The 12,987-nt window shown below is 38.2% G+C and overlaps 1 protein-coding gene across 1 annotated transcript; it reads left to right on the top strand.

The window, feature by feature from the left end:
- The first annotated feature begins 907 nt into the window (after positions 1-907).
- Positions 908-11,036, top strand: slc5a12 (solute carrier family 5 member 12). The gene is made up of 16 exons (XM_059535741.1): positions 908-1,262; positions 1,510-1,575; positions 1,662-1,713; positions 1,930-1,997; positions 3,108-3,262; positions 3,433-3,573; positions 4,089-4,218; positions 4,368-4,456; positions 4,748-4,860; positions 5,649-5,716; positions 5,803-5,889; positions 6,235-6,407; positions 6,715-6,818; positions 9,752-9,861; positions 9,940-10,415; positions 10,588-11,036. The coding sequence occupies exons 1-15, from the start codon at positions 909-911 to the stop codon at positions 10,102-10,104; spliced, it is 1,875 nt and encodes a 624-aa protein (XP_059391724.1). The 5' UTR covers position 908; the 3' UTR covers positions 10,105-10,415; positions 10,588-11,036.
- The last annotated feature ends 1,951 nt before the right edge of the window (positions 11,037-12,987 follow it).

A 12,987-nucleotide genomic window follows, 5' to 3' on the forward strand; every position in this document is an offset into this window, starting at 1 on the left:
GCAATTAATTGCCACTTTGAACGATTACATAATTGTGGCTTCCATAAGTGTAATCGCAATTAGAAATTCGACTGAATGTGCAGCCCTAATTGAATTAATTATTAGCTTTTTATCAACTCACTGCAGTCCTTACATTAAGCCCAGTTTGGGAATTTACAGTAAATGTTCATCACACAATCTGTAATCAATAATCCATAGCCAGATTGTGTGGACTCATGTGTTAAATGGCTTCCACTCACACCATCATATAATGTGATGGTCCTCGATGCAAATGGTTTGAATCAGCTCCCCAAGTTTTTAACGAGATCACATCTGCAAATAAAAAAAAAAGCATAAACAGCCTTTGTGTCACCCCCTGCCACCCTTTTTATTTTTTGTTTGTTCTGTTAAAGCACTCTGTCAGCAGTGTGTGTATCACTTCACGGATGACAAAGTATTACAAACACAACTAAAGCACATCACCAGTTAATCATCATCAGCGAGAGTAACAATGAACCACATCATAACTTTACCACAGGTCAAAAAAAAAAAAAAACACAGTCACCATTTCATCCTTTATATCCAATAATATAATATAATATAATATAATATAATATAATATAATATAATATAATATAATATAATATAATATAATATAATATAATATAATATAATATAATATAATATAATATAATATAATATAACATAACATAACATAATATAATATAATATAATATGAGATAGATAGATGAGGATGCACGTGAGTGATAAAATGACTAATATGACCCCTCGTCCCGTGTCTTGACTCATAAGCAGTTTTAACCTGTTAACACCTCACTGATTAACATGATTAACGTGTGAGGTGTCTGAACTAGAGAAACTGGAGGAACGCTAGCAGTTTGATCAGATTCTGCCTAAAGCACTCAAGCATGGAGGACAGGAGTCACACAGTGGGGACCTTCCAGGTGGGGGACTACGCGGTGTTCGCCAGTCTGTTCGTGGTCTCCTCCAGTATCGGGGTTTTCTTCGCCATCAAAGAGAGGAAGCAAGCCTTGTCTAAAGAGTTTCTGGTGGGGGGCCGTCAGATGTCGTGCGGGCCGGTGGCCCTGTCTCTCACCGCCAGCTTCATGTCTGCGGTCACAGTGATCGGGGCCCCCTCAGATGTGTACAGATACGGGGCCTCGTATGTCATCTTTGGGGTCGCCTACACGTTGGTGGTGTTTTTAACGGCTGAGCTCTTCCTGCCTGTCTTCTACAGATCAGGCATCACCAGCACATACGAGGTACACATATTAATATTTCAGATTTGCTTCGTCATCAGTGTAGGTTTCACTAAATGATTGCATTATACAAATATGGGCATATCAAAATCATCAACATATCTACTCGAGTGGACAGGAGTGAAGGATTGAGGTAGGATGGAGTTGGCCAGATGTTGCTGGGCTTTTTGGAGCTCATGGCTTAGGTAAAAAAACAAAAACCAACAATCCATAAATCCCTGAGTTTTGTTCTGATTTGTTTTTCTCACAGTATTTGGAGTTGCGTTTTTGTAAGCTCGTTCGAGTCGCAGCCACTCTGATTTATATCCTTCAGACGGTGAGTGGCACTGGAGGATCAAACTCATATTGATTGGTATTTGATCAGTTTTAATAACGCTGAGCGCTCTGTTTCGACCGCTTCAGATTCTCTACACTGGTGTGGTCGTCTATGCTCCAGCTTTAGCTCTCAATCAAGGTCAGTCTGCATTCATCACACAGATATTGTGTTGAGATCAACCTGAGTGGGCATTCATTTAATAAACTGTGCAAACTGTATTTTGTTTGTTAAAGCAGACTGTCTTCATTGTTACTGTGACTTAGATAAAAGTCAGATCTAAACAGAAGAGTCATTCACACAGAATGTCAATTACATAAACACAGATCTGTATTTTTATTTATTTTTTGTCATCAGTAACAGGATTTGATCTTTGGGGATCCATATTTGCCACTGGCATTGTCTGCACTTTTTACTGTACATTGGTAAGTGATGCTGAATCCAGACACTGAACTGATTTCACACTAACTGTGAGTGGAATTATGATTATGATAAAAAAATGATGATTATTTATCTAGGATTGGTTAGGGTTGATTGTAATTATGGTTTTTGTTAGGACACTTCTGTGTAATCCTAAAATGCATCAATAACTCATTAGCAAATACTTATGTTGTTTGAAAACGTGAATGCTACCTTTAACACATCTTGTTTCATTTAAAAAAAAAAAATTCCCTTTTTTTTCAAATTAAACTGTGGCTTACAATCACTATATAAATATCTTAAATATATATATATATATACACAGTATATAATATTAAAATAAAATATTTGTATAATAAAATATTATAACATAAATATATAAAATAAAAATAATATAAACAAATATATAAACAGTAAATTAAATGTCGGAAAAGTAATAATTCCAATATCCTGTTTAAATTATCTTAATAAATCGTAATTTATGTTATATTTTAAGTACTTTTAAGACAAATTTGGGAAATGATTAGTAATTCTGATATTGTTCCATCTAGAAAGTTATTATGGGTTTCATGAGAGAACACAAACTGTGTGAACGATTTCTGTTGAAATATTTCTGTTGAAGTATGTAATTCTAAGCTAAATGTCGTGAGAATGGGCCGTTGAGCTCAGACAGAAACAGGAGAAACAGTGCTGGTGTGTGTGTGTGTGTGTGTCTGTGTGTGTGTGTGTGTGTCTGTGTGTGTGTGTGTGTCTGTGTGTGTGTGTGTGTGTGTCTGTGTGTGTGTCTGTGTGTGTCTGTGTGTGTGTGTGTCTGTGTGTGTGTCTATGTGTGTGTGTGTGTGTGTGTGTGTCTGTGTGTGTGTGTGTGTGTGTCTGTGTCTGTGTGTGTGTGTGTGTGTGTGTGTGTGTCTGTGTGTGTGTGTGTGTGTGTGTGTGTCTGTGTGTGTGTCTGTGTGTGTGTGTGTGTGTGTGTGTGTGTTGGTGTGTGTGTGTGTGTGTGTCTGTGTGTGTGTGTGTGTGTGTGTGTGTCTCTGTGTGTCTGTGTGTGTGTGTGTCTCTGTGTGTGTGTGTGTGTGTTGGTGTGTGTGTGTGTGTGTGTGTGTGTGTGTGTTTAGGGTGGGCTGAAGGCTGTGGTCTGGACAGATGCCTTCCAGATGGTGGTGATGGTGGTGGGGTTTCTCACGGTGCTGATCCAGGGTGCGAGTCGAGCTGGAGGGATTGAGTCTGTCTGGAGCACAGCTCACGCTGGAGGCAGAATGGATGTCTTTGAGTACGTGTGTGCAGACATACACTTAATCTACTCATGCCTTACACAACAAAACGTGAAAGCACACCTATTTTATTAGAGTGAATATTGATTTATACATTGTTTGCCAATGTTAGTAAAGAAATTTGAACATTGACACTCGTTACAGTACTTTTGTGCACCATTGTTTCCAGCTTTGACATGGATCCACTGAGGCGACACACGTTCTGGACGCTCTCTGTGGGCGGCACCTTCACTTGGTTGGGCATCTATGGAGTAAACCAGTCAACCATCCAGAGATGCATCTCTTGCAAAACAGAACGTCATGCACGCTGGTGAGCACAAAGCCCTGTTAACCCATTTTCCTGTATTTATACACATTTCCATTGAAAGATCTTTTTTTTTACTCCTTAAAATATAACTTATGTCTTCAAAGAACAAACGTTCAAAGTTTTATGGTAAACAGTTTACTTAAGGCCTCTATGCATAATCAATTATAAAGGGTTATTCAAGGATATAATGTAATATAATTATTCATAAAGTGCGTTGTAATACATTATATATTGTTGTAAATACTAATAACCAAATTTAAAATGCATAGTGTAACAATGAATTGAGAAGTGTTATAATGTAAGTGTGGCTACAGTGCATTATAAGCTGCAGTACAAGGCATATTAATGAATTAAAACCAGTATTATAATGCATTGTACATAAAGGTTTTAATTAAGTAAAGTGTTACCAGTTTTATTGTACACTCTGACAACATGGCAGTCAACAGGTTTCAGTCTGTCATCTTCAACAGCCAGGTCAGGACATTGAGAATGAGAACCAGTGTCTGTCTTGTGTACAGGGCTCTGTATCTGAATCTGCTGGGTCTGTGGATCATCCTGTTCTGTGCTGTGATTTCTGGTCTGATCATGTACACGTTCTACTCGCTCTGTGACCCCTGGACGGCTGGAGCGATCTCTGCTCCTGACCAGGTCTGAAATCATCTCTGATATTGTAACTGGAATCTAACATGGAAACATCCTCATGTGTCTGTCAGCGGCTCAGATTCATTTTTTAGCAGTGTTATTAGTGGTGCTCGCTAAGGCAACCATCGCTATTACTGTATCTATTTTTATCTCAGCTCATGCCATATTTTGTGATGGAAATTCTTGGGGCGTTTCCAGGACTGCCAGGTTTATTTGTCGCGTGTGCATTCAGTGGAACGCTGAGGTAAAGTTAATTTTGTCCCTCAGTGATTTTCAATGTATTTATCAGAATAATATATGTCATGGTAGAATAAAGCAATAAGCCCAATGGCAAATTCACTGTAAACCTTTGCAGCCAAAGCTTGTATTATTCACTTCTGGAATTCAAAGTCATTTCCAGAATAGCTAGACAGCAAATAATGACAGATCTTCCATTTTTGGACGACCTTCCTTTAAATGGGTTTTCATGTATATTTATCTGAGCGAAACATCTGACCTATAAAAGGAGAGGTGATTTTCTGCTTCTGTTTTTCAGCACAGTAGCTGCCAGCATCAATGCTTTGGCCACGGTGACGTATGAGGACTTTGTGAGCCAGTGTTTTAGAGATCTGTCCAACCGAGCGGCCAACTGGATCAGCAAAGCCCTGTGTAAATACATCCAGTTAAAAGAGGACACGCTCATCATCAGAATATCGATGTGTCATGTGGCATGAGAGTGGATTTAATCACTAAAAGAGATCTGTCTTGGCAGATCGGTACATTATTATGAGTCACAGCGAGTTGAAAAAGTCAGTCTATGGTAGAAATAAAAGTGCATCAGATCACCGGGTCTCCTGATTTCTCTAGGAAGGGGCGATGCTTTTAACAGACAGAAGTAGGTCAAACAGAAGGCGGAGTGAACCAAACCAAAACCAGAGGAAGGGTGAACTGTGTAGAAAATGTAGTAGTTAAACACTTAGCACTTAGCATGAAAACACCAGTTCATCTTAAACAGATGACATTTACAGATTTGATTGATCTTCAATGTAATATTTTCGGACTTTAATCGGATGTCAGCATTAACTAAAAGCAATTCAATTATTGTTTAAATATATATTTGATTGCAGTTAATTTAATTTAACAGTTTTTTTCTCACTTCGATAAGTAGTACATCTTTATATGCATTTTCATAATTCCATCATCTTTGAAAAACAGTTCAAATCTATTGCCCAATGTCATGAATTTAAAAGTATTTGTAATTGCTCATTTTTAATTGGTAATGATGAAGTTCATTACAAATTTAGCATATTTTAAATATATCCAGATATAAGGCTAGTTAAAATGACTTTATAATCAATAGCTTTACATGTACAAACCTAGAGAACAGCACTAGTGCTGCTTGACTTGGAGAGAGCTGCTAGTGTGACTAACACGTCTGACTGTGTGCTGATGTTCAGGTGTGGTGTTCGGTGTGGCCTGCACTACGATGGCCGTGGCTGCATCATATATGGGAGGAATCGTGCAGGTATCATGTGATTCTCATACGGGCCGAGATTATGCGTTACTGCTTCATGTGCTGTCACTGAGCGTCTTTCTCCTCTTGTGTCTCAGGCGGCGCTTAGTATCCATGGCATGTGTGGAGGACCAATGCTGGGCCTGTTTTCTCTGGGAATCCTGTTTCCTGTCACCAACAGAAAGGTAGATCTAACTTTCATACCAGAGCTGTCATTAATAACTATACATATATATATGTGAATCAACATTTAACAAGATTAAATTTTTTAAGACAAAACTGATTTATTTTCTAAGGCTTGCTTCATTTGTAAGCATTTTTTTTCCAACTACCTTAAGAATCCCCTTATAAAAATATAAGGGTATAAATAATGTAACCATTATGAATGCCGATACCAATTTGCAAGTGGACTATAGTGTGTATAATATTCGAGTTCAGACAAAACAGTAAAAACATTAATACATTTTGAATTTGTTCATCACTGATGTTATATAGTTCGCGTCCTCTGTCATTCGTGGTTTTCTCTTTAGGGGGCAGTTGGGGGTCTGATCGTGGGCATCAGTCTCTCGTTCTGGGTCGGTGTGGGGGCTTTCATTTATCCAGCATCCAGCAACAACACACGTCCACTCGAACTCAACACTACAGGCTGTAACTTCAACCTAACAGCTGATGGATCCAACCAGACATCAGTCACCTCTGACAGGTGCAATGGGCTTCTACCATTCTCCCGGAGTCCCCATCTTTGTTAAAAGAAAATTGTGTTTGTCAAACCTTTTCATGGGGTACAAGAGTGCACTAAGTCATCGTAAAAAAAGAATTCTATAAAAGTGATCACAGATGAGCAAAAATTACCCATTTTCTTGCAGTCATCACCATTTTATCTATAAGAAACAAATTAATTAATTTGATTAATCTTTTTTTGTATATTATAACATAAAAACCAACTAACAATCATTTTTTTGTAATGACGCTGTAGTAATCATTATAAGATGTTTCTGTCTTGTGTTCAGTTATTGGCTGGCTGATTCCTGGTACTCCATGTCCTATCTGTACTATAGTGCAGTGGGCTTTATTGGCACTGTAGCAGCAGGTCTACTCATCACACTGCTGACGGGTGAGAGCAACATTTCATTAGCTCACACTGACAGCAACAAAACACTTCGAGTTATAGACTGCCTAAGACTGAAAAGAACTGTTGGAGCTACAGGTTGGAGGTTGGAGGTACAGCTCTTGACTTGTGGTTAGAAGCATAGTTTCTTGTTAGATCATGCTCTTGAGCAAAATAGGCAACATGCAGTATTTTGGCTAATTATATTTGGGCAGATCGATCAGCTCTGACTTCAACATTGTTTGAAGACACTGCCAAGATGACTAAACATGACTAAACTGAAAGTCCAATGGTTATTTTCAAGTGGATGTGGGAGAATTCAAAGTTCTGTCTAGCGAACGTTTGGAGCATGCCAAACTTAATATTAACTTGCTTACTATTTAAGACACATACTGTAGCTGCCCTTTGGCATCCATAAACGGGACACAGAGGGCCCTATCATACACCCGGCACAATGTGGCGCAAGGCATAGTGTTTTTGCTAGTTTCAACCCAACGCAGTTCTCATTTTCCCATCCTGCACCACGTTGTTTTAATAGCAAATGCATTTGACTAAAAAAGACCAGCACCAAATGGTCTAAATGTGTTCAGGCGTATTGTTGGGATGTTGCTATTTTGAGGAACTGAAAATAAACTGCACTATAGACCAACTCAAACCTGCTCTAAAGTCTGGCACAATGTTTTTTCATTGTTATGTTTTTCAGAGCGTGTTAGTAATATGCTCCTATAGGCGGGTGCGTGACATGTGTACACTTTGCTTATTACACACACAGGGACGCACAGCAGCACACAAACATTTTTTAAAATGAAAAATTACATTCTGCCATGTCAATCAAGAGAGTTTCTGATCGGTGCTTCTTTCTTTATTTCGCCCGTGAAGAGCGCCATTAATCTTTAGTTGCGTAGCACCATGAAAATACACAAAGAAACAACAAAACCAATAAAAAAATAAACAATGAAATTAATAAAGACAGTTTGAAACAACTAATTTACAAGTAGAGCTAATTAACATACAAACAAGCTTATATAACTTTGAAATAAACTAAAAAACGTAACACGTCAACTTCACATACTTCGTTCCGCTTTACCAAAGGATAAAAGGTTGAAACTGAGCAGAATCAAGGCACCTTTCACCATAAAAATAAATGTTATCTTCACGCAGTTTGGAGGAACATGAATCTTCACACTTTTCACTTTTCCCACCACCAACTGCATAAAGCACGTGATGCCTAGTTCACACTACAGGATTTTAAACCTGATTTAAGCCCGATTTGCAAGTTAATGAGCTTGCTAACATGTCAGGCAGTGATTGTGGGAAAATCAACAGGGGTGTCTGTGCTCGGCGATCTTTATGTGTGAAGTACTCAACAACGCTTCAAAGAGGCTCGCTGACACGTCATCGACGGCAAACAAATATCTAGTATGCCAAATATCTGGACTTGTTGGCTGACTCGACATCACATGGTGTCAGGTGCTGTGACGAGCTACAGCCAGTGAGAGAGTATGGCATGGGTTGAGGTCACCCGAAGAAAAACATCAAATGTTTTCACTGAGCAAACAGCCTTTAGCGCTAATTTCTTCGCGACATCATTTTAGGTGAACTAACCTTTAAAGGGTTAGTTCACCCAAAAATCATAATTATGTCATTAATAACTCACCCTCATGTTGTTCCAAACCCGTAAGACCTCCATTTATCTTTGGAACACAGTTTAAGATATTTTAGATTTAGTCCGAGAGCTCTCAGTCCCTCCATTGAAGCTGTGTGTACGGTCTACTGTCCATGTCCAGAAAGGTAAGAAAAACATCATCAAAGTAGTCCATGTGACATCAGAGGGTCAGTTAGAATATTTTGAAGCATCGAAAATACATTTTGGTACAAAAATAGCTACGACTTTATTCAGCACTGTCTTCTCTTCCGTGTCTGTTGTGAGAGAGTTCAAAACAAAGCAGTTTGTGATATCCAGTTCACAAACGAATCACTCGATGTAACCGGATCTTTTTGAACCAGTTCACCAAATCGAACTGAAATGTTTTAAACGGTTTGCGTCTCTAATACGCATTAATCAACAAATGACTTAAGCTGTTAACTTTTTTAACGTGGCTGACACTCCCTCTGAGTTCAAACAAACCAATATCCCGGAGTAATTCATTTACTCAAACAGTACACTGACTGAACTGCTGTGAAGAGAGAGATGAACACCGAGCCAAGCCAGATAACGATCAAAAGATTGACTCATTCACGAGTCATGAAACTGTTTCTGACGGACCCGTCTGATTCGAGAATCGAGGAGCTGATGATACTGCGCATGTGTGATTCAGCGTGAAGCAAACTGACACACAGAGCATCTGAACCGAACTGATTATTTTGGTGATTGATTTTTTTTGTTTTTGAAAAAAAAAAATGTTGATAGATTTTTTTGGGGATTCTTTTGGTGATTGATTCTGAACAGTTTAGTCCGTGTACTGTTCGCAAACTGGATATCACAAACTGCAGTGTTTTGAACACAACACAACAGACACGGAAGAGAGGACAATGCTGAATAAAGTCGTCGTTTTTGCTATTTTTGGACCAAAATGTATTTTTGATGCTTCAAAATATTCTAACTGCCCCTCTGATGTCACATGGACTACTTTGATGATGTTTTTCTTACCTTTCTGGACATGGACAGTAGACCGTACACACAGCTTCAATGGAGGGACTGAGAGCTCTCGGACTAAATCTAAAATATCTTAAACTGTGTTCAGAAGATAAACGGAGGTCTCACGGGTTTGGAACAACATGAGGGTGAGTTATTAATAACATAATTATGATTTTTTGATGAACTAACCCTTTAAGCTCTCTGGATGAACCAGTTTCTGATTCAATAAATGGTCTTGTTGAACTGAGGGTAGACTCAATGTTGAGAAAGTATTGTAAAACTGTCATTCTGGTGTCTACAGGGCCATTGGATCCCCAAAGTGTAAAGCCAGGACTGACTCGATCAGTGAAGGATGTCATCTGCCTTTGCTCTGAGAAATTCATGCATGCAGACTTTAGTGAAGACAAAGAGGTGAAGAGCATCAGTTAGACTGTGGATTTGCGTATTCTGAATTTTGGATGCAAACTCAACTTTTCTCTGTTCTCTTAGGATATGGGAGACTTTGGCATGGCATGGGAGAAACATACAGACACGGAAGGTGTTATAAAAATGGAGGAGAAGGTCAAGAGTGATAATGATAGCCTGCATGAAAACGATTACAGTAACGTCGCTTTTGACCATAATGAAACTAGTCAAGTTCAAGCAAAGCTTTAACTTTTTGACCACATAAACATATAGAAAATGTTCAATGAAGTCAAAGAATATATCAACTATTTAATTTAAAAGATACAATTACAGAAAAGTGAAACCCAACTGAATGTTACAGACATATTTTTTACAAATATTGTATGCTACAGTTTTTTTTTTGTTTTACATGTAAACACAGATAAAGGAGGAGTCACATTAATAGCCTTAATATGATAACTATAAACAATCAAATCATGTGGTGTCAGAGGAGCATTGAACATTATTCAAGATGACTGTGATTTTGCCAGTAAGACTATACTCCTGGATCAACATCTTTGGTTAGTTCGGAAGCCTAGTCCTAAATCCTGAAACACACTGCATGATTTTTTATCTGTCCCAGATAAAAGATTGGCATCGTGAAACAATTGTAGCGAATCAGAAATCACCATGATTCTTTCACAATGCTAGACTTTCATCTGGGACAGCCAAAAATCATGCAGTGTGTCTCAGGCTTAATTCAGGGGTCCAATCCTGCTCCTGGGGGGGGGATCACTTTCCTGCATAGTTTGGCCTGGAAAGTTTCCAACGATCTAAAGGACCTTGATTAGCTGTTTCAGGAGTGGCTAGAGCTAAACTCTGCTGGATTGTGTCCCTCTAGGAGCAGGATTGGATACCCCTGTCTATCTGTAAACCCAATTTTAAACCTGGTGGTACTCATTCCAGTTTCTGAATCTATCCTCCTGCAAAGTTTTTCTCAAATCATAATCAACTGCACCTGAACCAACTACTTATGATCTTCCAGAACACTTGATAATTGCAAACATGTTTCTTGAGGCAGAGTTGCTGAACAGGAATGAGAAGCTCTGCCTAAAATAACTTGAAGGGGGTGCCTAAACTCTGTCCTGTAGGGCCGGTGTCCTGCAGAGTTTAGATCCAACTTGTTAGACACACGTGAATCAACTAATAAAGCTCTTACTAGGCATACTGACCCAGGGATCTCCAGTGCTGCTGCTGGAGACCTAATGTCCTGCAGATTTCAGCTCCAGCCCCAATCAAACACAAGTGAACCAGCTAATCAAGGTGTTCAGGGTCACTTGATAATTACAGGCAGGAGTGTTGGATCAGGGTTAGAACTGAAGTCTGCGGGACAGTAAAAAAAACCCTGACCCAAACCTGTAACTCCAATGTCTAAGTCCAATCTTGACTCTTAAAGGGTTAGTTCACCCCAAAATTTAAATGCTGTCATTAAATAATTCAGTCAGTTTATTCAGAAAGTCTTTGATCAAATTATTTTGGTTTTCTTTTTTTTTTTGCACAAAAAAGTATCCTCGTAGCTTCATAAAATTAAGGTCGAACCACTGATGTCCTTACTACCTTTCTGGGCCTTGAACATGGTAGTTACAGTATATAGAAAACTCATAGATTTCATCAAAAATATATTAATTTGTGTTCAGAAGATCTTACAGGTTTGGAAAGACATGAGGGTAATTAATGACAGAATTTTCCTTTTTTGGGAAAATCTCACTAGATTAAAACTAGATTTTAACCATCTTCAGCTTTAACCTCTTAAGACCCAGCGGCCTCATATGAGGACATTATATTTTAGAGAATTTCTGTGAGACTGTATGCCACAGTTTTAAGTCTGGATGTCCTGGACAGAGCACATTCAGGGCTTTTCAGAAATACCAAATTATTGGATGTTTTACCATCACCACTCTGTCTCCTTGGTCTTCAAAAATATCTGAAATTAATTTAATCACTCTCTTATGGAAAATGATAATATTTTGTAATCATCAGTTAAATCTGTCTGATGTCTGTCTGAATTTTATAGCTGTGTGTCATAAATCAATATCTCAGGAAAATGTTATGGGATTTCAAATCAAAATACTTTCTGTTACAAAACAGGAAGATCTTTTTTTTTAACATCATTTTTAATGCTCTAAACAATGTAAAGACATGGAAAAAACAATTTTTTTCTCTTATCTTAAGTGGTTAAACATTATTCCAAACTTTAATTCCCAATCCTTGCACCTCACGATTCTCATCTCTCAACCCTACCACACCTACTGCCAGTGCTACTACAAAGGCAAATTCATTCTTTGCCACTAGGTGCCACTTTTGGGGTGGTAAAAATAGCGGTTTCCCCGGTAACTCAGTACACAAAGCAGTACTGCTTTACAAAAGCCGCTTTATCAGGCATTATGAAAAGAAAATGAGACCAATCGGACCAATCACCGCAGATTAGCAGCACGCAAAGGTTTGTAAAAATAGTCGTTAAACAAATCATTTGGGAGTCTTTGAACAAATAAGGTAAAAAATAAATGCATATTATAAGACAATGTAAGTGTTTTTGTGCCTTGCATGCATGTCAACCTGTTGTTGGGGATTCCCAAAACCAAAATATGAACCTTTCATAACCCATAATAGGGACACTTTAAATTCAAACCTAAGCATTTACCACAAAATAGCATCCAAAAACTCCAACTTTAACCTCCCAACTTTATAATAATACTAGCAATTACATTGTTTTGACTAATAACTGATGCAGGAATCGAGTCATTATTCGAATAAAATGCAGTGAGTCTGTGTAAGAGATGTTAAACACTGACTGTAATGGTATAATGCATGCTGTTGATCATTATAAACATATTTATTGTTTCATGTACTTATGACAGGCATTTTCAATGAAGACATTTTATATACAACCAAGTGTATTTAATAAAACCTGAATAACATTTGTTGTCCAATAGTCTGTAAATGAATGTTAGTGAGACCACAAGGCCATTAACAACTGATCATTCATGACAAAGAACCACTACAACACGTACTGATCTCAGGTCAGTCTTCTCCGGTTTTAGCAGATAAAGGCCATGCACACTTCACAGTAAAATGTGCACAAATACACAAAGG

This window comes from Carassius carassius, chromosome 43 (assembly GCF_963082965.1).
Source record: "Carassius carassius chromosome 43, fCarCar2.1, whole genome shotgun sequence".
NCBI lineage: Eukaryota > Metazoa > Chordata > Actinopteri > Cypriniformes > Cyprinidae > Carassius > Carassius carassius.

Excerpts from the sequence above, each read along its gene's own strand:
- slc5a12 (XM_059535741.1), top strand. The coding sequence starts at position 909 with ATGGAGGACAGGAGTCACACAGTGGGGACCTTCCAGGTGGGGGACTAC. Across the intron at positions 5,890-6,234 it reads TTCCTGTCACCAACAGAAAG|GGGGCAGTTGGGGGTCTGAT; the intron begins GTAGATCTAACT and ends TTTTCTCTTTAG. Across the intron at positions 6,408-6,714 it reads ACATCAGTCACCTCTGACAG|TTATTGGCTGGCTGATTCCT; the intron begins GTGCAATGGGCT and ends TCTTGTGTTCAG.